The following is a 26,065-nucleotide window of genomic DNA, read 5'->3' as shown; positions in this document are numbered from 1 at the left end:
ACATTGACAGACAGAGAGAGAGACTGACAGAGACAGAGACAGAGAGAGACAGTGACAGACAGAGAGAGAGACACTGACAGACAGAGAGAGAGAGATACTGACAGAGACAGAGAGAGAGAGAGACACTGAGAGAGAGAGAGAGACAGACACTGACAGTCAGAGCGAGAGAGATATTGACAGACAGAGACACTGACAGAGACAGAGAGACACTGACAGACAGAGAAAGAGAGACACTGACAGACAGAGAGAGACAGACACTGACAGACAGAGAGAGAGAGACATTGACAGACAGAGAGAGACACTTATAGAGACAGAGAGAGACCACTGACAGACAGAGACACTGACAGACAGACAGAGAGACACTGACACAGAGAGAGACACTGACAGAGAAAGAGAGAGAGAGAGACACTGACAGAGAAAGAGAGAGAGAGAGAGACACTGACAGACAAGAGAGACACTGACAGACAGAGAGAGGCAGACACTGACAGAGAGAGAGAGAGAGAGAAACACTGACAGAGAGACACTGACAGAGAGAGAGAGAGAGAGAGAGACACTGACAGACAGAGAGACACTGACAGAGAGAGAGAGAGAGAGAGAGAGACACTGACAGACAGAGAGACACTGACAGAGAGAGAGAGAGAGAGAGAGAGAGACACTGACAGAGAGAGAGAGAGAGAGAGAGAGAGAGACACTGACAGAGACAGAGAGAGAGAGACCGGGAGCCCGTCCCTGCATGCTGTTGGAGGGCTCCCGGTGCTGCAGTCGGTGAGTAGAAACTTAATTTTTTATTTATTGATTTTTTAATTTTTTGGATTGATTTATTGGTTGATTTATTGATTTAATTATCATTTTTTATTATTGATGATGGTTCTTTATTTGTAAAAGTGAAGTGTTTCATGTTTGTAAACTTCCCCGCCCCCATCTCTCGTTCCCTACGCCTGATGTGTAGGCAAGGTTTTTCTGAGTGTACAAAAATCTACACTTACTCCGTTCTAAGTTAGTTTGGAGTAAGTTTTCACTGCCTAAACTTGCAAAACAGGCGTAAGTGGCCGGACACGCCCCCTTTTGAAAAAAAAATCTGTTCTAAAATGGAACTGTTTTAACTGACTAGAAATGGAGCAAACTAAATGCCGAGAATCGCAATTTTTAAGATACTCCATTCTAAACTCAGGCCGAAACTTCACCCCATTGTTCCTCAATTCTAACCACATAGGTTTTGTCTTTAACCCCCAGAGCGGAGCACTGGAAAAGGTCGGGGCCGGGAGCGGCACGGGGGAAAGGGCGGGGCCGGAAGCAGGGGAAAGGTCGGGGCTCTGAGCGGGGGGAGAGGGCGGGGCCAGGAGCAGGGGGAAGGGTGGGGCCGAAAGCGGGGGCAAGGGCAGGGCCGAGAGCAGGGGAGGGCGGGGCCGGGAGCGGGGAAAAGGGCGGGGCCGAGAGCGGGGGAAGGGCGGAGCCGAGAGCGGGGGGAAGAGCGGGGCCGAGTGTGGGGAACGAGGGCGGGGTCGAGAGCGGGGGGAGAGCGGGGCCAAGAGCGGGGGAAAAGGGGGGGGCCGAGATTGGGGGGAGGGCGGGGGTGAGAGTGGGGGAAAGGGCGGGGCCGAGAGCGGGGGGAAGTGCGTGGCCGAGAGCGGGTGAAAGGGCGGGGCCGAGAGCGGGGGAAGGGCGGGGGAAAGGGCAGGGCCGAGAGCGGGGGAAAAGGCGGGGCCGAGAGCGGGGGTAAGGGCGGGGCCGAGAGCGGGGGGAAAGGGCGGGGCCATGATCGGGGTAAACGGCAGGGCCGGGAGTGGGGGGAAGGGTGGGCCCGGGAGCGGGGGGGGGGGGAGAGGGCGGACCCGGGAGGAAGGGCGGACCCGAGAACAGGTGAAAGGGCGGGGTTGGGAGCGAGGTGGAGGACGGAGCCGAGAGCAGGGGAAGGGCGGGGCCGTGAGCAGGGAGAAAGGGCGTGGTCGGGGGAAGGGCGGGGCCGGGAGAAAGGGCGTGGTCGGGGGAAGGGCCGGGCCGGGAGCGGGGGGTAAAGGGCGTGGACGGGAGGAGATGGCGGGGCCGAGAACAGGGGGAACAGGGTGGGGCCGGAAGCAGGGGAGTGGGCGGGGCAGGGAGCGGGGAGAGGGCGGGGTCGGGTGTGGGGGGAGGCTGGCGGGGCTGTGAGCAGGGGGAAAGGGGGGGCCAGGAGCAGAGGGCGAGGCGGGACCGGGAGCGGGAGAAAAGGGCGGGGCCTGGAACAGGGAAAAGTGCGGGGCCAGATGCTGGGGAAGGGGCGGGCCGGGAGGAGAGGGTGGGGCCAGGAGTGGGTGGGGAGGGCGGGGCTGGGAGCGGGGAAAAGGGCGGGGAAAAGGGTGGGGCTCTGAGCGGGAGGGTGGGGCCGGAAGATAGGGCGGGGCTCGGAGCGGGGGAGCGGGCGTGGCCGAGAGTGGGGGAGAGGGCGGGGCCGAGAGCGGGGACAGAGGGCGGGGCCAGGAGCGGGGCCGAGAGCGGGGATGAAAGGGCGTGGCCGGGAGGAGAGGGCGGGGACGAGATTGGGGGAAGGGCCGGGACGGGATGGGGGAAGGGCCGGGCCGGGAGCAGGGGAAGGGCTAGGCCGGGAGGAGTGGGCGTGGCCGAGAACAGGGGGACAGGGTGGGGCCGGGAGCATGGGAGAGGGCGGGGCCGGGTGTGGGGGGTGCTGGCGGGGCTGTGAGTGGGGGGAAAGGGGGGACCGGGAGTGGAGGGAGAGGGCGGGGCCGAGTGCTGGGGTGAAAGTGCGGGCCCGAGATCAGGGGCAAGTGCGGGGCCGGGGGAAAAGGCCGGACCGGGAGCGAGGGAAAGGGCGGGGCCGGGGGCGGATGAAAGGGCGGGGCCGGGAGCGGATGAAAGGGCGGGGTTGTGAACGGGGGAAGGGGTGGGGCCGGGAGTGGGAGAAAAGGCGGGGCCGGGTGCGGGAGAAAAGGGCGGGGTCGGGAGCGGGGCGGGGGGGAAGGTCGGGGCCAGGACCGAGGGAAAGAGTGGCGGGACAGGATAGGGGAGGGGGCGGGAACAGGGGAGAGGGCGGGGCCGGGAGCAGGGCAAAGGGCAGGCCTGGGAAAGGGCGGGGCAGGAGGCAGAGTGCAGGGCCGGGAGCAGAAGGCGGGGGCAGAGGGCAGGGCTGGGAGTTGGGGGAAAGGGCGGGGCCGGGAGCAGAGAGCGGGGCTGGGAGCGGGGGGGAGGGCGGGGCCTGGAGTGGGTTGGAAATGGAGGGTCAGGAACAGGGGGAAGGGCAGGCCCGGGAACCGGGGGAGAGGCAAAGAGAGGGGGACGGTGGGAGCGGATACCCGGGGCCGGGAGTGAGGGGAGGGGAAGAAAGCTCCTTTCTGTATCTAACCCCGAGCTGTACCTGCCCTGGGAGTGTTTGATGGGACAGTGTAGAGGGAGCTTTACTCTGTATCTAACCCCATGCTGTACCTGCGCTGGGAGTGTTTGATGGGACAGTGTAGAGGGAGCTTTACTCTGTATCTAACCCCCTGTACCTGCCCTGGGAGTGTTTGATGGGACAGTGTAGAGGGAGCTTTACTCTGTATCTAACCCCGTGCTGTACCTGCCCTGGGAGTCATTGAAAATTGGCATACAGGTGCAGCAGGCGGTAAAGAAGGCAAATGGTATATTGGCCTTCATAGCGAGGGGATTTGAGTATAGGATCAGGGCGGTCTTACTGCAGTTGTACAGGGCCTTGGTGAGGCCTCACCTGGAATATTGTGTTCAATTTTGGTCTCCTAATCTGAGGAAGGTCGTTCTTGCTATTGAGGGAGTGCAGCAAAGGTTCACCAGACTGATTCCCGGGATGGCTGGACTGACATATGAGGAGAGACTGTATCAACTGGGCCTTGAGACTCTGGAGTTTAGAAGGATGAGAGGGGATCTCATAGAAACATACAAGATTCTGACGGGACTGGACAGGTTAGATGCAGGAAGCGTGTTCCTGATGTTGGGAAGTCCAGAACCCGGCGACATAATCTTAGGATAAGGGGTAGACCACTTAGGACCGAGATGAGGAGAAACTTCTGGAATTCCCTGCCGCAGAGAGTTGTTGAGGCCAGTTCATTGGATATATTATAGAGGGAGTTAGATATGGCCCATACGGCTAAAGAGATCAAGGGGTATGGAGAGAAAGCAGGAAAGGGGTACTGAGGGAATGATCAGCCATGATCTTATTGAATGGTGGTGCAGGTTCGAAGGGCCGAATGGCATACTCCTGCACCTATTTTCTATATTTCTATGTTTGATGGGACAGTGTTGAGGGAGCTTTACTCTGTATCTAACCCCATGCTGTACCTGCCCTGGGAGTGTTTGATGGGACAGTGTAGAGGGAGCTTTACTCTGTATCTAACCCGTGCTGTACCTGCCCTGGGAGTGTTTGCTGGGACAGTGTAGAGGGAGCTTTACTCTGTATCTAACCCGTGCTGTACCTTCCCTCGGAGTGTTTGATCGGTCAGTGTAGAAGGAGCTTTACTCTGTATCTAACCCATGCTGTACCTGCTCTGGGAGTGTTTGATGGCACAGTGTGGAGCGAGCTTTACTCTGTATCTAACCCCGTGCTGTACCTGCCCTGGGAGTGTTTGATGGGACAGTGTAGAGGGAGCTTTACTCTGTATCTAACCTGTGCTGTACCTGCCATGGGAGTGTTTGATGCAACAGTGTAGAGGGAGCTTTACTCTGTATCTAACATATGCTGTACCTGCATACAGGTGCAGCAGGCGGTAAAGAAGGCAAATGGTATATTGGCCTTCATAGCTAGGGGATTTGAGTATAGGAGCAGGGCGGTCTTACTGCAGTTGTACAGGGCCTTGGTGAGGCCTCACCTGGAATATTGTGTTCAATTTTGGTCTCCTAATCTGAGGAAGGACGTTCTTGCTATTGAGGGAGTGCAGCAAAGGTTCACCAGACTGATTCCCGGGATGGCTGGACTGACATATGAGGAGAGACTGGATCAACTGGGCCTTGAGACTCTGGAGTTTAGAAGGATGAGAGAGGATCTCATAGAAACATACAAGATTCTGACGGGACTGGACAGGTTAGATGCAGGAAGCGTGTTCCTGATGTTGGGAAGTCCAGAACCAGGCGACATAATCTTAGGATAAGGGGTAGACCATTTAGGACCGAGATGAGGAGAAACTTCTGGAATTCCCTGCCGCAGAGAGTTGTTGAGGCCAGTTCATTGGATATATTCAAGAGGGAGTTAGATATGGCCCATACGGCTAAAGAGAACAAGGGGTATGGAGAGAAAGCAGGAAAGGGGTACTGAGGGAATGATCAGCCATGATCTTATCGAATGGTGGTGCAGGCTTGAAGGGCCGAATGGCCTACTCCTGCACCTATTTTCTATATTTCTATGTTTGATGGGACAGTGTTGAGGGAGCTTTACTCAGTATCTAACCCGTGCTGTACCTTCCCTCGGAGTGTTTAATGGGACAGTGTAGAGGGAGCTTTACTCTGTATCTAACCCCGTGCTGTACCTGCCCTGGGAGTGTTTAATGGGACAGTGTAGAGGGAGCTTTACTCTGTATCTAACCCCGTGCTGTACCTGCCCGGGGAGTGTTTGATGGGACAGTGTAGAGGAAGCTTTACTCTGTATCTAACCTCTGCTGTACCTGCCCTGGGAGTGTTTGAATGTGTTTCCTTTTGCAACAGTGCCACCATTGATCTTGATCAGTAAAGTATCAGTGTTAATTTGATTTTTTGAACGGAAGGAATATGGTGTCGGGGAGGGGGTTGAGAGCCGTATTTCCCCATATGGGCCTGGTGTGAATGTCATAAATGTTAACAGTGAAAATCGCGGCCCAGCAGTCTATACCCACTGAACTGTCAGGTTCAAATGTGAATCACTGCTTACCTTTTTGGGTCAAACCACTCGCGTCCTCCATTTCAGATACTGTTCCATGGCTTTCAAGGCCTGTCTCTCCATGCCCCTCTCTGACATTGCTCGGAGTCGTCCAGTCACCTTTTTCAGTGCGTGCAGAAGTAGGTGCCAAATTGGCTGTGTCGGCACCATCACCGCAGATCACCTCCTTCGTCTTCTCCTCACTGCACTCCGCAGACGCCAGGACTGAACAGTGGTCCAGAACAGCGATGGGTGAGTCCTGCGTGGGCTCTGCGCTCTTGCACTGATGGTCTCGTAGGTCTGAGGGGTCCTCGCTTACCTCCTCTGGGCATATTGCGTGGCAATCTGTCGCCCAAGACGTCACGGGCCCAGTGGATTCTGGGCTCTTGACAACTTGCTGCCGGTCAACCGGTGACCTTTGCAGCAATGCGGCCGATTGGTTATCTTCAGAATACCCAGCCAATGAGTGCGTAGGCCCTGTTGTTGTAACCGGCTGTAGCCTCCCAGTTGTCGATGTATCCTGTTCGGCCAATGGCTGCTCAGTTTTCAGTGTCGATCCAATTAGTTCAACCAATGAACGTGCTGTCTCGGTTTTAGTTGCATCTTGTTCAGCCAATAGCTGTTCAGTTCTCATGTTAGATCTTACCGGTTCAGCCAATGGCTGTACAGTTCCAGCTATTGATTCATCTTGTTCAGCCAATAGCTGTTCAGTTCTCATTGTAGATCTTACCAGTTCAGCCAATGGCTGTACAGTTCCAGCTGTTGATTCATCTTGTTCAGCCAATAGCTGTTCAGTTCTCATTGTAGATCTTACCAGTTCAGCCAATGGCTGTACAGTTCCAGTTGTTGATTCATCTTGTTCAGCCAATAGCTGCTCAGTTCTCATTTTAGATCTTACTGGTTCAGCCAATGGTTGTACAGTTCCAGCTATGGATTTATCTTGTTCAGCCAATAGCTGTTCAGTTCTCATTGTAGATCTTACCAGTTCAGCCAATGGCTGTACAGTTCCAGTTGTTGATTCATCTTGTTCAGCCAATAGCTGCTCAGTTCTCATTTTAGATCTTACCGGTTCAGCCAATGGTTGTACAGTTCCAGCTATGGATTTATCTTGTTCAGCCAATAGCTGCTCAGTTCTCATTTTAGATCTTACCGGTTCAGCCAATGGCTGTACAGTTCCAGCTATGGATTTATCTTGTTCAGCCAATAGCTGCTCAGTTCTCATTTTAGATCTTGCCGGTTCAGCCAATGGCTGTACAGTTCCAGCTATGGATTTATCTTGTTCAGCCAATAGCTGCTCAGTTCTCACGCTCGATCTGACAGCTTCGACCCAAGGCCGTTCAGTCCCACTTCGAGAAGTTTCCAGCTGCACAGATGCGCCTGCGGGTCTCCTGACCAATGGTTGCTCAGGCGTCATTTTCGGCTCGGTCCTCCCGACCAATAGCGGCTGACCTGGAGACCTGTGACCCCCGCCGCCGGCCAACGGCTGCTCTGCGCTCACGTGCCCAGCGGCGGCCGGGGGCCCTGGCGCTTGGCGCCCCACGTGGGCGGCCCCACCTCGCTCCAATGGCTGGTGGCCGGCGCCTGGTGCCTTGGCCTCATTGGCCGGAGTCGCTCGCCGGCCGCCCGAGGCCGCCAGCACCTGCTGCGCGGCGGCCCACGTGGCTGCTGCGCGCGCCGACCCAGCAACCGCCGCCAGCTGATTGGCAGGCGGGCGGCAGCGCGCGACCTCCTCCTGCAGCTCCCTCCAATCGTCGTCGTCGTCGGTCACCCTTGGCAACGACGAGGCGGCGGCGGCGGCGGCAGCAGCAGCAGCAGCGCAGGCGTCGTCGTGGTCGATGTAGACCAGGGAGGCATGGCAGGTCCGCCATTCGGCTTCCTTTCGACAACCATCGCCGCCGCCCTCCTCCTCCTCCTCACCGAGGGCGGCGGAGCTCCTCCCTCTCCTCCCGGCCGCTTCGGGCTGCTGCTGACGGCGGTGGTGGTGGTGGCGGCGGTGAAGCCAAGCCTTGCGGCGCGCCGAGCCGCCGCCGGGGCGTCGATGACGGCACGGCAGCGTGCTGCTGCTGCGCAGGCGCCGTTGCCGGGCGACGCCGGGGCGGGGCGGCTGCGGCGCGGGCTGCGTCTGACGCACGACGTCGCCGACTCTGAGCGGGGAAACTTCCAGAAGCTCGACGTACTCGCCTTCATCGTCCTCGACAGCGACGACGACGTCGACGTCGCTTGGCGGGTAAGCGGCAGAAGCCTGGGCGTCGAGTAGGCGTCGCTTGTCGTCGTCGTCTTCGGCCGCCGCCCCGTCACCCGAGGGCCGCCGCCTCCTCCTCCACCTGCCGCCGTCGTAATTATCGTCGTTGTCGTCGTCGATGGCGGCGGCGGCGACGACGCCCCGCGGCCCGGCCAGCAGCAGCGGCCACACCAGCCGCGCCCAGGGCAGCCTCCGCAGCCGGCCGCCGGTCGCCGCCAGCACCAGGCGGGGCCCCAGGCCCGGGCCCCGCGCCCGACTGACGCCGTCCAGCCACTGGGCGGTGAAGAGATGCGGGTAAGCCAGCTCGGGCACCTCGTGCTCCTGGATCATCGCGGTCGTGCTCGTCGACTCCTCCAGCCACTTGAGCAGCAGCCGCGGCGGCCGCCGCCGCCGCTCCCGCCCCTGCCCCTGCCCCGTCTCCGGCCCCGGCCCCGGCGCCACCTGCAGGTAAAAGTCGCCCGGCCGCAGCGCCCGCCAGTCCAACGCCGCCAGCTGCACCGCCACCCGCTCGCCCAGGCACAGCGGCCATCCTGGGTGGGCGAACAGGCAGCCGTCGTACTGCGCCTGCGGGACACACACACACACACGTTAGTTAGCGTCACTTTTTTTTTGAGGGGACGACGCGAAATTGGTCTCAGCGCCCCCCCCCCCCCCCCCATCCTCGGCGCAAAAACAGGCGCCCGAATGTCAAGCCCGTGCGTCGGACCAATGCTTGAGTGGTTTATAATCGGGGATGCTCAGCATCATCCGCCCCCGCCCCCGGTTTACACGGGACGGCACCCAATTTATATATAGCCCCAGACATTTATACTACACAGCGGCCTGATATTCGGCCCCGTACCGGTTTTACGCCGGCGCCCCGGGTATTCAGTCGCGCCGCGCAGCCCGCTATCGGGCCGGGCGTGGAATAGTCGGCCGATCCGCCACCCCCCCACCCCGCCTCGTTTCGCGCCCGACACCCCACTTTCCACAACCCCCACCCGTTGGTGTATTTGGGTATTTATACTACACAATGGACGGATATTCGGCCCCGTGTCGGTTTTACGCCGGCGCCCCGGGTATTCAGTCGCGCCGCGCAGTCCAATATCGGGCCGGGCGTGGAACAGCCGGTCGATCCACCGCCCCCCCCCCCCCCCCCCCCAGTTTCACGCCCGACACCCCAGTTTCCACATCAACCCTCCCCCCGGGGTATTTATACGACACAATGGCCTGATATTTGCCCCGTGTCGGTTTTACGCCGGCGCCCCGGGTATTCAATCGCGCCGCACAGCTCAATATCGGTCCGATTCACCGCCCCGCCCCCCCAGTTTCGCGCCCGACACCCCACTTTCCACAACCCCCACCCGTTGGTGTATTTGGGTATTTGTACGACACGATGGCCTGATATTTGCCCCGTATCGGTTTTACGTCGGCGCCCCGGATATTCAGTTGCGCCACGCAGCCCGATATCGGTCCGATCCACCGCCCCGCCCCCGTTAAGTGCCCGACACCCCACTTTCCACAGCCCCCATCCCCCCCCCCCCCACCCCCGGGGTATTTATACTACACAACGGCCTGATATTTGGCTCCGTTGCGGTTTTACACCGGCGCGGCAGCCCGGTTTTACACTGGCGCCCCGGATATTCACTCGCGCCACGCAGCCCAATATTGGACCTATCTGCCGCCACCCCCATTTCGTACCCGACACCCAATTTCCACAGCCCCCCGCCCCGGGCATTTATACTACAACAATTTATATCGTGCCTTTAACGTATTGAGGTACATCCCCGGGCGCTTTGCAGGAGTGTACTGCGCGCTTAAAAAATTCGACACCGCATAACTAGAAATGGGGGCAGGTGACCAGAGCTGTGGAGGCTGGGTCGTTGAATATGTTTAAGGTGGGGATAGATTTTTGAGCGATAGGGGAGTCAAGGGTCTTGGGGAGCGGGCAGGGAAGTGGAGCTGAGTCCATGATCAGATCAGACATGATCTTATTGAATGGCGGAGCAGGCTTGAGGGGCCGTATGGCCGACTCCTGCTCCTATTTCTTATGTTCTTGGTCAAAGAGGTAGGTTTTAAGGAGTGTCTTAAAAGAGGTAGAGAGGCGGAGAGGTTTAGGGAGGGAGTTCCAGAGCTTGGGGCCCAGGCAACCGAAGGCACAGCCACCAATGGTGGAGTGATTATAATCAGGGATGCTCAGGAGGGCAGAATTAGAGGAGTGCAGACATCTTGGTGGGGGAGGGGGGGGCGGTTGTGGGGCTGGAGGAGATTACAGAGATAGGGAGGGGCGAGGGCCATGGAGGGATTTGTAAACTAGGATGAGAATTTTGAAATCGAGGCGTTGTTTAACCGGGAGCCAATGTAGGTCAGTGAGCACGGGGTGATGGGTGAGTGGGACATGGTGCGAGTTAGGACATGGGGCAGTGAGCACGGGGTGATGGGTGAGCGGGACTTGGTGCGAGTTAGGATACGGGGCAGCTGAGTTTTGGATCACCTCTAGTTTACATCAGGTAGAACGTGGAAGGCCAGCTAGGAGTGCGTTGGAATAGTCAACTCTAGAGGTAACAAAGACATGGATGAGACTTTCAGTAGCAAATGAGCTGAGGCAGGGGGCGGAGATGGGGGAGTTGCATTTTGGGGGACAGGAAATTGGTCTTGGGCAACGGTGCAAAACCGGCACTGTCGCCCATTTTTCGCCGGTGCCTGATATTCGGTCGAGCTGGCCGCCATGGAACCAAATATCAGGTGATGTGTAGAACGAGCGGCCAATACCATATACTGGTAAAATTCTCTAGTATTTTACCGAGTAGAATTCTCTACCCCAGAGGGCTGTGGAGGCTCAGGCTTTGAACATATTCAAGTCAGAGATCGATAGATTTTTGAATGTTAAGGGAATCAAGGGATATGGGGATAGTGCAGGAAAGTGGAGTTGAGGTGGAAGATCAGCCATGATCTTAATGAATGGTGGAGCAGGCTCGAGGGGCCAAATGATCAACTCCTGCTCCGAATTGTTATGCTCTAAAATCATCGGGTTGGGCAGCATAGTGGCAATGTTACTGGACTAATAATCCAGAGGCCTGGACGAATGATCCAGAGACATTTCAAATCCTACCACGGCAGCTGGGGGAATTTAAATTCAGTTATTTCAATGAACCTGGAATGAAAAGCTTGTATTAACACATGCAACGTATGCACATGTGAATATGCTCACAGGTTTGTTGAGTTGGGAGTGGCTTAGCAACTAGTTTTTAATAGCAGTGTGTTGCTATGAATTCTTAAGCAAAGAACCCATGAAGCAACTACATTACTTCAATGGTGACTCCAGACCCACAGCAGTGTGGTTGACTCAACTGCCTGAAATGGCCGAGCGAGCCACTCAGCCATATTTAAGAAGGCGGCTCACCACCATCTTCTCTAGAGCAATTAGGGTTGGGAAATAAATGCTGGCCTTGCTGGCGACGCCCACATGCAGTGAATGAATTTTTAAAAAATCGTCCCACCTAAGGCACCTTCACAGGAGCGATTCCCTAATAAAATTTGACACGGAGTCACACAAGTGGATTTTAGGAGATGCGACGCTTCGCCCTGAACTAGAAAATTTAATTCACTTTGCTTCCAATTTCCACCCTTCCCTTGCCTTCACTTGGTCCATCTCTGACTCTTCCCTTCCTCGAATTCTCTGTCACCATTTCTGGGGATAGGCTATCGACAAACATCCACTATAAGCGCACTGACTCCCACAACTACCTGGACTACACTTCCTCCCACCCGCTTCCTGTAAGGACTCTCTTCCATTCATCCAGTTTCTCCGTCGCATCTGCTCTGACAATGCCACCTTCCACACCAGTGCTTCCAATATGTCTTCCTTTTTCTTCAACCGAGGATTCTACCATGGTTTACATGGTCCTCAACTGTGCCCATTCCTGCCGTCAAAAAGCACAGGGTCAAATAGGTCACCAGTTTGGTTCAGCCTCAGACAGTGACCAGGGAGAGCAATGGAGTCGGTGGCTAGGTAACAAACTTGTGGCTTCGGTCTTCCCAATATTTCATTGGAGGAAGTTTCTGCTTATCCAATTCTGGATGTCGGACAAGCAGCATGACAAAGCAGAGATAGTGGAGGGTGCATTTCACGATCTCGTGACGACCCAAAACGCTCTACAGCCAATGAAGTATTTTTGAAATGCTCTTTCAGATGTGATCTTATCTGACAGTGCAGCACTCCTTCAGTACTGCACTGAAGTGTCAGCCTAGATTTTGTGCTCAAGTCTCTGGCGTGGGACTTGAACCTGCAACCTTCTGTCTGACTCGGAGGCAAGAATACTACCCACTGAGCCACAGCTGACATCTAGGATGGATGAGGAGGGGATAGTGCACCATGGTCATAGTCACATAGGATGTCATTTGTGACTTTGATTAAGGGCCGTTCCAGTGCTGTGGATTGAAGAGTCTCAAACATGGAGTTGCGGGAAAGATGGGCACTGATTTGGGAAACGATAACACGTTCAAGGACTTTGGAGAGGAACGGAAGTTTGGAGATGGGGCGATAGTTTCAAGGGTAGTTTTTTGAGGAGGGGTGTGATAGCAGATTTAAAGGAGAGGGGGACAGTACCTGAGGAGCGGGCACAGTTAACAATATCAGCTAACCAGGGGGCCAGGAAGGGAAGTTGGCTGGTCAGCAGCTTTGTGGGAATAGGGTCAAGGGAACAGGAGATGGGTCTCATGGACAAGATGAGATCGGAGGGAAACTAGCGAAAGATGCGAGTTCAGGGCTAGGGCAGGGGGTAATTTGGCTTGGTGGGCTATGGTAAGGGAGGGAAGCAGCAGCAGATGGTCTCGGCCTTAGTGACAGAGATCCTGGCACTTGTTGGAGGGTATAGTGGTTTAAGGAGACAGTTTTTAGTGGAGAAGAGAAGCCGAGTGTCACCTTGTGCACTCTAGGATAATCCTGGAGCAGTGAGCGGTTTTGGAAGAGGAGAGCAGGACCCAATAGTGTCTTATGTGGTCCAGCCAGATATGGCGATGAATGGCTAAACCATTTGTCCGCCATAAACATTCAAATCTGCATCCCTTGTACATAAGGGAGTGGGGATGGGGGGCAGGAATTACCTCTGCAAGAACTCTTCCCTCAGTCCCATTGGGACCATCACCCCCGTGCCCTCTCTCTGAAAGAGCTCTCCCCTCAGTCCCATTGGGACCATCACCCCCGTGCCCTCTCTCTGAAAGAGCTCTCCCCTCAGTCCCATTGGGACCATCGCCCCCGTGCCCTCTCTCTGAAAGAGCTCTCCCCTCAGTCCCATTGGGACCATCACCCCCGTGCCCTCTCTCTGAAAGAGCTCTCCCCTCAGTCCCATTGGGACCATCGCCCCCGTGCCCTCTCTCTGAAAGAGCTCTCCCTTCAGTCCCATTGGGACCATCACCCCCGTGCCCTCTCTCTGAAAGAGCTCTCCCCTCAGTCCCATTGGGACCATCGCCCCCGTGCCCTCTCTCTGAAAGAGCTCTCCCCTCAGTCCCATTGGGACCATCACCCCCGTGCCCTCTCTGTCTCTCTGAAAGAGCTGTTCCCTCGGTCCCATTCCCTGGCGCGCTGCAGCTAGTTCCGGCCGATACTTACGCAGGCCTGCTGTTGGATGGTCTGCAAGATGTGCTTAGCGGGGATGAGGAAGTCAATAACGTAGCGGAGGGTGTCATGGCGGAAGGTTTTCTCCAGCACATCGAACACCTGGTCGAGGAGAGTAGCGGCAGTTTCCTCGAACGGAGGGTAGAGAGCGGAAAGCAATCTCTGGATGCAACTGTCCACTGCTTCAGACTCCTGCAGAGACGGTGGTGGGAAAAAAAGACAGACGTCAGGAAGCTTCTGGAAAAATCACGATGGTGCCAGCAGCCATTAAAGCAAATTGACGGTGGGGCAGGCCAGATTCTGCCAGCCGCCTCATCCAGGACTGAGTTCCACGCCAAGGCACCGATTATCGAGAACATTAAAACACAAGAATTAGGAGCAGGAGTCGGCCATTCGGCCCTTCGAGCCTGCTCCGCCATTCAATAAGGTCATGGCTGATCTTCGACCTCAACTCCATTTTCTTGCCTTGTTCCCGTAACCCTTGATTCCCTTAATATCCAAATATCTATCGATCTCGGTCTTGAAATTATTCAATGACTGAGCCTCCACAGCTCTCTGGGGTAGAGAATTCCAAAGATTTAACACCCGCTAAATGAAAAATTTTCTCCTCATCTCAGTCCTAAATGGGCGACCCCTTATTCTGAGACTGTGATCCCTGGTTCTAGGGAAAGCGAAGCAGGTCCCGTGGTCGACTATATTTTCCGAAAATGTGTTGTGGGCGCAGCCAAATCGAGCACGCTGATGCCCCCCCCCACCCAAGGCCCAAATTCAAAATGGTTGCTCCCGTTGGGCGGAGCAGGAGAGTTCGGTAACAGTGCCTGTGAAAGCCTGATTGTTTCATTCACAGGTTAGCCAATCCTTCCAACCATGTGAATCAGTCCCACCATCTCTAGGGGTGCCAACGACATAGATAGGACAAAGAAAGAGGTTCTGCAGAGGGATTATGAGCAGCTAGGGGCCAATTTAAGAAACAGAACCACAAAGGTAATCTCTGGATTACTACTACCTGAGCCACGAGCAAATTTGCATAGGGTAAATAGGATCAGAGAGTTAAACACTTGGCTCAAAGACTGGTATGGGAGAAATGAATTTTGGTTCGTGGGACACTGGCACGTGTACTGGGGTAAGAAGGAGCTGTTCCATTGGGACGGTCTCCACTTAGATCGTGCTGGGACTCGGGTCCTGACGAATCAAATAACTAGGCCTGTAGAGAGGGCTTTAAACTAATTAGTGGGGGCGGAGGATTTGGGTGAGTGAAAATGTAAAAAGTCAAAGAACAAGGAGAAGACAATAGAGCAGGGTAGCACTGGGGGAAATGAAAACCAGAGCGTGCCAGGAAGGGACAGAATGTATAAAGATGAATCAGAAAGTGGGGTCAAAGCAGGAAAAAAATGGTAAAAAAACAAATTTTAAAGCTCTTTATCTGAATGCACGAAGCATTCGTAACAAATTTGATGAGTTGACGGCATAAATAGTTACAAATGGGTATGATCTGATAGCCATTACACAGACGTGGTTGCAAGATGACCAAGGCTGGGAACTAAATATTCAGGGGTATTTGACAATTCGGAAGGATAGACAGAAAGGAAAAGGAGATGGGGTAGCACTGTTGTTAAAGGATGAGCGTTAGTGAGAAACGATACTGGCTCAGAAGATCAAGATGTTGAATCAGTTGGGTGGAGATAAAGAATAATAAGGGGAAAAAGTCACTGGCGGGTGTAGTCTATAGGCCCCCTAAGAGTAGCTACACTACTGGACGGAGTATAAATCAAGAAATAATGGAGGCTTGCAATAAAGGAACAGCAATAATCATGGGCAATTTTAACCTTCACATTGAATGGACAAAGCAAATGGGCCAGGCTAGCCTTAAGGAAGAGTTCATAGAGTGTACCTGGGATAGTTTCCTTGAACAGTACATTGTAGAAGCAATCAGGGAGCAGGCTATCTTAGATCTAGTACTGTGTAATGAGACGGGATTAATAAATGATCTCGTAGTAAAGGATCCTCAAGGAATGAGTGTCCATAACGTGGTAGAATTTCAAATTTAGTTGGAGGGTGAGAAAGTTGGTTCTCAAACATAAGAACATAAGAAATAGGAGCAGGAGTAGGCCGTACGACCCCTCGAGCCTGCTCTGCCATTTAATATAATCGTGGCTGATCTGATCATGGACTCAGGTCCACTTCAATGCCCGCTCCCCATAACCCTTATTCCCTTATCGGTTAAGAAATTGTCTATCTCTGTCTTAAATTTATTCAATGACCCAGCTTCCACAGCTCTGAGGCAGCGAATTCCACAGATTTCAGAGAGACGAAATTCCTCCTCAGCTTAGTTTTAAATGGGCTGCCCCCTAATCTAAGATTGTGCCCCCTAGTTCTAGTCTCCCCTATCAGTGGAAACATCCTCTCTGCATCCACCTTGTCAAGCCCCCTCATAATCTTGCACATTTCGACAAGATCACCTCATTCTTCTGAATTCCAATGAGTAGAGGCCCAACCTACTCAATCTTTCCTCATAAGTCAACCCCTCATCTCCAGAATCAACCTAGTGAACCTTCTCTGAACTGCCTCCAAAGCAAGTACAGAGTATATATTTTCTTAAATATGGAAACCAAAACTATGCAGTATTCTAGATGTTGCCTCACCAATACCCTGTATAATTAACAAGACTTCTCTGTTTCTCTGTATAACTAACAATACTCCATCCCCTTTGCAATAAAGGCCAAGATTCCATTGGCCTTCCTGATCACTTGCTGTATCGGCATACTAACCGTTTGTGTTTCATGCACATGTACCCTCAGGTCCCACTGTACTGCAGCACTTTGCAATTTTTCTCCATTTAAATAATAACGTGCACTTTGATTTTTTTCTGACAAAGTGCATAACCTCACACTTTCCAACATTATACTCCATCTGCCAAATTTTTGCCCACTCACTTAGCCTATCTATGTCCTTTTGCAGGTTTTTTGTGTCCTCCTCACACATTGCTTTTCCTCCCATCTTTGTATCGTCAGCAAACTTGGCTACGTTACACTCGGTCCCTTCATCTGAGTCGTTAATATAGATTGTAAATAGTTGGGGTCCCAGCACTGATCCCTGCGGCACCCCAGTAGTTACTGATTGCCAACCCAAGAATGAATCATTTATCCAGACTCTCTGTTTTCTGTTAGTTAGCCAATCCTCTATTCATGCTGATATTTACCCCCAACCCCGTGAACTTTTATCTTGTGCAGTAACCTTTTATGTGGCACCTTGTCAAATGCCTTCTGGAAGTCCAAATATACCACATCCACTGGTTCCCCTTTATCCACTTTGTTCGTTACATCCTCAAAGAATTCCAACAAATTTGTCAAACATGACTTCCCCTCATAAATCCATGCTGACTCTGCCTGATCGAATTCTGCTTTTCCAAATGTCCTGCTACTGCTTCTTTAATAATGGACTCTAACATTTTCCCAACCACATATGTGAGGCTAACTGGGCTTAGTTTCCTGCTTTTTTTGTCTGCCTCCTTTTATAAATAGGGGTGTTACATTTGTGGTTTTCCAATCTGCTGGGACCTCCCCAGAATCCAGGGCATTTTGGTAAATTACAACCAATGCATCCACTATCCCTGCTGGTACTTCTCTTAAAACACTAGGATGTAAGCCATCAGGTCCAGGGGATTTATCTGCCTTTAGTCCCATTATCTTACTGAGTACCACCTCCTTAGTGATTGTGATTGTATTAAGTTCCTCTCCCCCCCCCCCCCCCCCCTCCGCCGCCATAGCCCCTCGATTATCCACTGTTGAGATATTTTTAGTGTCCGTAAAGACTGATACAAAATATTTGTTCAGAGTTTCTGCCACCTCCTTGTTCCACTTCACTACGCTTGTTTGAGATCCAACTTTCTCGCCTTCCATCTGAATTTGAAATTCAACCATGCTATGGTCACTCATTCCAAGGGGACCCTTTACCAGGAGATTGTTTGATTATTAATTCTGTCTCATTACACAAGACCATATCTAAGATAGCCTGCCCCCTGGTTGGTTCCGTTACATACTGCTCAAGGAACCAGTATCCATCCTAAGCTTAAATAAAGGAGACTACAAAGGTATGAGGGCAGTGTTGGCTAAAGCGGACTGGGAGAATAGATTAAAGTGTGGGACGGTTGATGAGCAGAAGCAGACATTTAAGGAGATATTTCATAACTCGTAACAAAAATATATCCCAATGAGAAGGAAAGACTAAGAGAAGGGATAACCATCTGTGGCTAACTAAGGAAATAAGGGATGGTATCAAATTGAAAACAAGGGCATACAATGTGGCTAAGACTAGTGGGAGGCCAGAGGATTGGGAAACTTAAAAACCTGCAAAGAACGACAAAAAAATTGATAGAGAGGGAAAATAGATTATGAAAGTAAACTAGCATGAAATATAAAAAGATAGTAAGAGTTTCTACAGGTACATAAAAAGGAAGAGTGGCTAAAGTAAATGTTGGTCCCCTAGAGGATGAGACCTGGGGAATTAATAATGGAGAACAGGGAAATGGCAGAGACGTTGAACAAATATTTTGTATCGGTCTTCATGGTAGAAAACATTAAAAACATCCCAAAAGTGGATAATCAAGGGGCTATAGGGAGGGAGGAACAATCACTATCACTAATGAAGTAGTACTCGGTAAAATAATGGAACTAAAGGTGGACAAGTCCCCTGGACCTGATGGCCTACATCCTAGGGTCTTAAAAGAAGTGGCTGCAGAGATAGTGGATGCATTGGTTGTAATCTACCAAAATGCCCTGGATTCTGCGGATTGAAAAACCGCAAATGTAACACCCCTATTTAAAAGAAAGGTGGCAGATAGAAAGCAGGAAACTATGGACCAGTTAGCCTAACATCTGTCGTTTGGAAAATGCTGGAGTCCATTATTAAGGAAGCAGTAGCGGGACATTTGGAAAAGCATAATTCAATAGAGCAGAGTCAGCATGGATTTATGAAAGGCAAATCATGTTTGACATTTGCTGTAGTTCTTTGAGGATGTAATGAGCAGGGTGGATAAGGGGGAACCAGTGGATGTGGTATATTTGGATTTCCAGAAAGCATTCGATAAGGTGCCACAAAAGGTTGCTGCACAAGATAAAAGTTCACGGGGTTGGGGGTAATATATTAGCATGGATAGAGGATTAGTTAACTAACAGAAAACAGAGAGTCGGGCTAAATGGCTCATTTATCAGTTGGCAAACAGTGACTAGTGAGGTGCCGCAGGGATCGGTGCTGGGTCCTCAACTATTTACAATCTATATTAATGACTTGGATGAAGGGACCGAGTGTAATGTAGCCAAGTTTGCTGACGATACAAAGATGGGTGGGAAAGCAAATTGTGAGTAGGACACAAAAAAATCTGCAAAGGGATATAGACAGGCTAAGTGAATGGGCAAAAATTTGGCAGATGAAGTATAATGTGTGAAAATGTGAGGTTATCCACTTTGGCAGAAAAAATAGAAAAGCAAATTATAATTTAAATGGAGAAAAATTGCAAAGTGCTGCAGTACAGCGGGTTTTGGGGGTCCTTGTGCATGAAACAAAAAGTTAGTATGCAGGTACAGCAAGTAATTAGGAAGGCAAATAGAATGTTGGCCTTTATTGCAAGAGGGATAGAGTATAAAAGCAGAGAAGTCCTGCTACAACTGTACAGGGTATTGGTGAGACCACACCTGGAGTACATAGGATTGGGGGTAATGTATTGGCATGGATTGAAAATTGATTAACTGACAGGAAACAGTAGAAATAAATGGGTCTTTTTCAGGGTGGCAGGTAGTGACTAGTGGGGTACCACAGGGATCAGTGCTGGGGCCCCAGCTATTCACAATATATATAACTGATTTGTATAAGGGAACCAAATGTAATATTTCCAAGTATGCTGACGACACAAAACTAGGTGGGATTGTGAGTTGTGAGGAGGATGCAAAGACGCTGCAAGGCGATTTAGATAGGTTGAGTTGGTGGGCAAACACATAGCAGATGCAGTGTAACATGGATAAATGTGAAGTTATCTACTTTGGTCGGAAAAACAAGGACAAAATATTATTTAAATGGTGATGGCTTGGAAAGTGTTGATGTACAGATGGACCTGGGTGTCCTTGTACACCAGTCATTGAAAACAAACATGCAGGTGCAACAAACAGTTAGGAAGGCAAATGGTATGTTGGCCTTCATTGCAAGAGGATTTGAGTACAGGAGCAAGGATGTCTTACTACAGTTACACAGGGCCTTGGTGAGATGGTACCTGGAGTATTGTTTGCAGTTTTCTCTCCTTACCTAAGAAAGTAAGTACTTGCCACAGAGGAAGTGCAGTGAAGGTTCACTAGACTGATTCCTGGGATGGCAGGACTGTCATATGAGGAGAGATTGGGTTGACTAGGCCTGTATTCACTAGAGTTTAGAAGAATGAGAGGGGATCTCATTGAAACGTATAAAATTCTGACTGGGTTGGATAGTCTGGATGCAGGGAGGATGTTTCCCCTGGCTAGGAAGTCTAGAACAAGGGGTCACAGTCTCAGAATACGGGGTAGGAAATTTAGGACTGAGATGAGGAGAAATTTTTTCACTCAGAGGGTGGTGAACCTATGGAATTCTCTACCACAGAAGGCTGTGGAGGCCAAATCACTGAATATATTTAAGAGGGAAAAAGATAGATTTCTAGAAACAAAAGGCATCAAGGGATATAGGGAAAAAGCAGGAATATGGTGTTGAAATAGAGAATCAGCCATGCTCATATTGAATGGCGGTGCAGACTCGAAGGGCTGAATGGCCTACTACTGATCCTATTTTCTATCTTTCTATAATGAGGGGGCTCGACAAGGTAGATGCAGAGAGGATATTTCCACATAGGGGAAACTAAAACTGGGGACAGTCTCAGAATAAGGGGCCACCCATTTAAAACTGAGATGAGGAGGAATTTCTTCTCTCAGGGGGTTGTAAATCTGTGGAATTCTCTGCCCCAGAGAGCTGTGGAGGCTGGGTCATTGAATATATTTAAGGTGGAGAAAGACAGAATTTTGAGCGAAAAGGGAGTGAAGGGTTATGGGGAGTGGGTGGGGAAGTGGAGCTGAGTCCATGATCAGATCAGCCATGATCTTATTGAATGGCGGAGCAGGCTCGAAGGGCCACGTGGCCTACTCCTGCTCCTGTTTCTTATGTTCTCACCGTGTGTGTCTCGGTCCCACCTTCTCACCATGTGCCTCGGCCCCACCATCTCAACTCATATCCCTCAACCCCACTTTCTCATCTTCTCCCCATATCACTCAACCTCACCTTCTCCCCGTATCCCTCAACCTCCCCCTCTCCCCGTATCGCTCAACCTCACCCTCTCCCCGTATCGCTCAACCTCACCCTCTCCCCGTATCGCTCAACCTCACCCTCTCCCCGTATCGCTCAACCTCACCCTCTCCCCGTATCGCTCAACCTCACCCTCTCCCCGTATCGCTCAACCTCACCCTCTCCCCGTATCGCTCAACCTCACCCTCTCCCCGTATCGCTCAACCTCACCCTCTCCCCGTATCCCTCAATCCCACCTTCTCACCGTATCCCTCAATCCCACCTTCTCACCGTATCCCTCAATCTCACCACCTCACCGTATCTCTCAATCCCACCTTCTCACCGTATCTCTCAATCCCACCCTCTCCCCATATCCCTCAATCCCACCTTTTCACCAATCCCTCAATCCACTTTCCCGCCTCACCAGATTCCTCATCCCTACCTACCCGCTTCTCTCCACAATCTCTAAACCCCACCTACTTACCTCCCTATTTCCCCCAACCCATCTTTTGCCCACCTTCTCACCGTGTCCCACATTCCCTTCTCCCTCCAGTAAAATATCTCTTGATGCCATTGTTACTGTCTGCTTCAGTGCCCTTCCTGATATCTTCTCCCACAACTCAGTTCTGCCCCTAAATATCTTGTTTGTTAATAAATCCCTCATTTTTAAGCCGGGATTTGAACCCTTCACTGCTGCGAGTAATGGGGTTAATCTGCGCTAGGTCTTGCACTCAGACCTCACACGCAGCAGATGCCCATCAGAGAACAGCGCTTGCGATTTCCTATCCATTACCTCAGGCTTGGTACTATTTATCCTAATTTACCGGCCAACTCCATAATCTCAAACTTCAGTCAAGTCAGGCAGAGAATCATGGAGTGGCAGAAAGTTACATGAGCAGTGAGTGAGTCATGCAGCGAGTCATGGACAGGGAGTGAGTCATGCTGAGTATAATGCACAGGGATAGACTTTCATGGAGAGTAATAATAATAACTTATTTATATAGCGTCTTTAACGTAGTGAAACGTCCCAGGGCTCTTCAATGAACAACAGTGTTACAGACAAACATAATTTATTCTGTGGCTCGATGTCAAATTTAAGGCAGATGATCAAAAGCTTGTTTAAAGGTAGATTTTAACGAATGTCTTCAAGGAGGAAAAAGAGGCGTAGCGGTTTAGGGAGGGAGTTCCAGAGCTTGGGGCCTATGAAGAGGAGTGACCTATGCACAGAGAAATGGACAGGGATTGCCAAAGAGAGGGTAATGGAGAACATAGAATTTTACAGCATTGAAGGAGGCCATTCGGCCATTGTGCCTGTGCCCGTCTTTGAAAGAGCTATCCAATTAGTTCTACTATGCTCGTTCCCCATAGCCCTGCAAATTTTCTGTATCAAGTATGTATCCAATTCCCTTTTGAAAGTTACTATTCAATCTGCTTTCAGGTACTGCATGACATTACTCACTGGATTCAAAAAAATCATCTCTCTGGTTCTTATGCCGATTATCTCATATCTTTGTCCTCTGGTTACCAACCCTCCTGCCAGTGGAAACAGTTTCTCCTTATTTACACGTATCGAAGCTCCAACATAATTTTCTGTTAAGTCTTCTAGCTTCACTAGCCTCTCCAAATAACTGAAGTCCTTCATCCCTGGTACCATTCTAGTAACTCTGCGCCCCCTCCAACTGTTACTTCTGGGATCATGAGGAACAGGAGTCGGACATTCAGCCCCTCAAGCCTGTTCCGCCATTCAACTAGATCACGGCTGGTCTGTACCACAACTCCATTTATTCGCCTTTGCTTTCCCTCGATGCCCTCGCCTAACAAAAATCATATCGATCTTGGTCTTGAAAGCTTTAATTGACCCCTAGCATCCATAGCCTTTTAGGGCAGAGAGTCACGATTTCCATTACCCTTTGTGTGTAAATGTACTGCCTGATTTTGGCGTTGAATGGCCAAGCTCTAATTTTAAGATTGTGCCCACCCCTCCATTCTGGATTTTCCCATCAGAGGAAGTAGTTTCTATCTATCTAACTATTGAATCCTTTAATCATCCATTAAATCACCCATCAGAAATCGAGGGAATACAAGCCAAATTGATGCACCCTGTCCTCCTACTTTAACTCTTTCAGCCCCGGTGTCATTCTGCTGAATCTGCGCTGCTCCCCCTCCAAGGCCAATAGATCCTTCGAGGTGCGGTGCCCAGAAGTGAACACAGATGGGGTCTGTACAACTGAGGCATCGCTTCCTCCCCTTTATAATCCAGCCCCTTGAGATAAAGGCCATCATTCAATTAGCCAGCTTCATGTGCTTAAACCTCAGAACTTAAAATTACTGATACCCTGCTTGATCCGCACACGTCAAAGCGTTCCGAGTGTCTGGAAACTAGGCGCACTTCTTGAGACGAGTGAATGGGAAGTGTGTTCCACATTATGGCCGCAGAGTCACAACTGGTGCAGTCAGATGGGGGCGTGGGGCAGGGGGAGTCGCAGGGTCAGGTTTGGGAGTCACAGGCAGGGACTGCTGAGTCGGGAGTGGGGGTATATCGGGGACTGCTTATTGTGTACAGTAGGAAGGGTCTGGGATTGTGTACAGTGGGAAGGGTCTGGGATTGTGTACAGTGGGAAGGGTCTGGGATTGTGTACAGTGGGAAGGGTCTGGGATTGTGTACAGTGGGAAGGGACTGGGATTGTGTACAGTGGGAAGGGTCTGGGATTGTGTACAGTGGGAAGGGTCTGGGATTGTGTCCAGAGGGAAAGCACTGGGACTGTTGTGATTCTGGATTCTACCCAACTCTGCTTTTAAAGTTTGCCTGCGTTCAGGAGAGCAGCCCTGTGATTTTGGACGAGCTCGAAAGCCCCCCTTGGTTGGCCCCCCTGTTTTACAAGCAGGAATTCCTGGCCTGGGATAGAGTGCTTGGTGCCCCTTTGATTGGGGGCGAGCCAGGGAGTGTGTTGATCATTCTGTACAAAGGCAGCATTGGACATGCAATGATGGGAGAGTCACAATACGACGAGCGAGAGAGGGAGATCAGCTCCAGCCGCAATGCCAGTCCCCAATTAGCCTCCGACAGTGCCAGACACATGAGAAACAGCAACAGCTTCCATATATATCTTTACCGTAGTAAAACGCCCCAAGGTGCTTCATAGGAGTGTAATAAAAATTGACACCCAGCCACCTAAGGAGACATTAGGACAGGTGAGGTATGTTTTAAGAAGTATCTGAAAGGCGGAGAGAGATTTAGGGAGGGAATTCCAGAGCTTGGGGCCAAAGCTTAGGTGGAGCAAAGAGTGGAGGATGTGCAAATTGGAGGAGCGTAGGGTTGTAGGGCTGGAGAGGGTTACAGAGATAGGGAAGAGGGGCGGGGGAAGGCCATGGAGGGATTTGAACACGAGAATTTTAAATTTGAGGCATTGCTGGACCTGGACCGCGAAACAGCAGCACTAAAAGGCTGGGAGCCGATGACTTCACAGTAGATGATTTGCCTGCCCCTCACTGTGGGTAGGGGCACCTTGGCTGCTCTCCCGCACCACGCTCCAGGTGGCCCGTTCTTCAGGTGTGAGCACCAGGCGGAGCGAGTGTCGGGAGGGTATTCAGGCATGTGGGGCAACACATCGGATGATCCTATCCTTATCCACCGCGTGCGTACAGACTTTCAAGGAGGTGTCGGTAGATAGAGTTCAGGAGCGGAAACCCCGTCTAATATCTATATCAGCCCAGTGGGAACTGTGGCCAGTTGTAGCCTCCCTGGCTGGAATCAGTTAACTCAGCACAGATCAGGGGGCTGGAACCTGGCCCTGAGGCTCAGTACCAGTTGTAGCCCCTCACCTATCTCCTGCTCCCAGCTTGGATCAGCTCATTCAGCACAGATGGTGTGGTGGATGGAAGATGGAACCTGGACTCTTCTTGGTCTCTGGGACTCTGTACACAACTTGAAGCTGGGTGTCAACTTACCACAACTTCAAGATTATCCTAGTCTTCTCTCCTGTCCTTTACAGCCTTGGGGTGGGGGCTGGGTGACAACATCCCTTTCAATAGTTTTCTCTGTTTAGATACCCAGGTGAAGGGGCTTGGACACACAAAGAAATATTAATGCGGATGTCACAAACCCTCTTTCCCTTGCATAGCTTTTCTCTAAGACGGGCTTTACTACATACAGCTTTTTGAGCTTCCAGTTCTCAATGAAATTTCAGCAATACGACAGCCTCATTCAGCTGACCCAACAGCTCCCCATTTCACTGGTGTCTATCTTGATGTTGTATAATACTGAGTCCTCTGCTCATCAAGATCAGTAATGTTAGTGCTGGAGAGTGCGACACCTTCTATTAGTCATCCCACTGTCAGCACAGGTTAGATATAGAGGGGTCGAAATTGCCCCTTTAAGGCCTGTTAACACCGGAAATCATCAGCCATGTTGCGGATTGCAATGGCTGCCGATTTTTCGTGTAATGGCCGCCATTATCAAAATTCCGCTTCTACGGTATCCCGGTGGTGACCCGCTCTCCGCCCCCCCCCCCCCCAACTGCACCGCTGCTGCCGAGCTGTCTTAAGTGCGTCATCAGAGTGCACACTGCTGATGTGTGTGTCCCCCACCGCCCCAACGGCAAAATTCCGCCAAGAAAATCTGCCTACCAAAACCTGATTTTTTGAGATGGTGCAGTAAGGCTATGGCCTTCTAAAATGGCAGTGCAGCTCCCATTAAAGGGGAGGACGCGCTGCCGCCATGTTTATTTTTTTTTTGTCGGCCGACTGCCATGTCGGGCCGACAATTAGTGCTGCCAATAAGCAGCCGGGTACCCCTTCGATGCCGGGTGCCAGGCCACTGGTCCGGCTGAAACCCTCCCTGGTGGCACAGTGCACCGAACTTTAAAAATCACGCAGGCTCTCCCCTTTAAGTGAACATCAGTTAGACCCAGTATAAAGCTCTCTATACCCTGTCCTTCAAACCCTACCAGGTTCGGTACAGCATGGGTTTGATACAGAGTAAAACTCCCATTTCACTGTCGCATCAAACACTCCGAGGGCAGTTATACACAGGTTAGATACTGTGTAAAACTCTCTAAACTGCCCTGTCAAACATCCCCACAGTCATTATAACAGATTACTTACC

General features: G+C 51.6%; 1 protein-coding gene across 1 annotated transcript in view; it reads right to left on the bottom strand.

The window, feature by feature from the left end:
• LOC139235686 (uncharacterized) overlaps positions 1–26,065 on the bottom strand; it is a 161,331-nt gene that overhangs the window by 117,263 nt on the left and 18,003 nt on the right. The window contains exons 2-3 of the mRNA XM_070866725.1: positions 13,663–13,860; positions 5,843–8,636 (exon numbers count right to left, since the gene is read on the bottom strand). Coding sequence (XP_070722826.1) covers positions 5,843–8,636; positions 13,663–13,860 — 2,992 coding nt within the window. The remainder of the gene's footprint in view (positions 1–5,842; positions 8,637–13,662; positions 13,861–26,065) is intronic.

The sequence above is a fragment of the Pristiophorus japonicus genome, chromosome 23 (assembly GCF_044704955.1).
Source record: "Pristiophorus japonicus isolate sPriJap1 chromosome 23, sPriJap1.hap1, whole genome shotgun sequence".
Taxonomy (NCBI): Eukaryota; Metazoa; Chordata; class Chondrichthyes; family Pristiophoridae; genus Pristiophorus; species Pristiophorus japonicus.
This window is presented reverse-complemented; position numbering and strand designations above follow the sequence as displayed.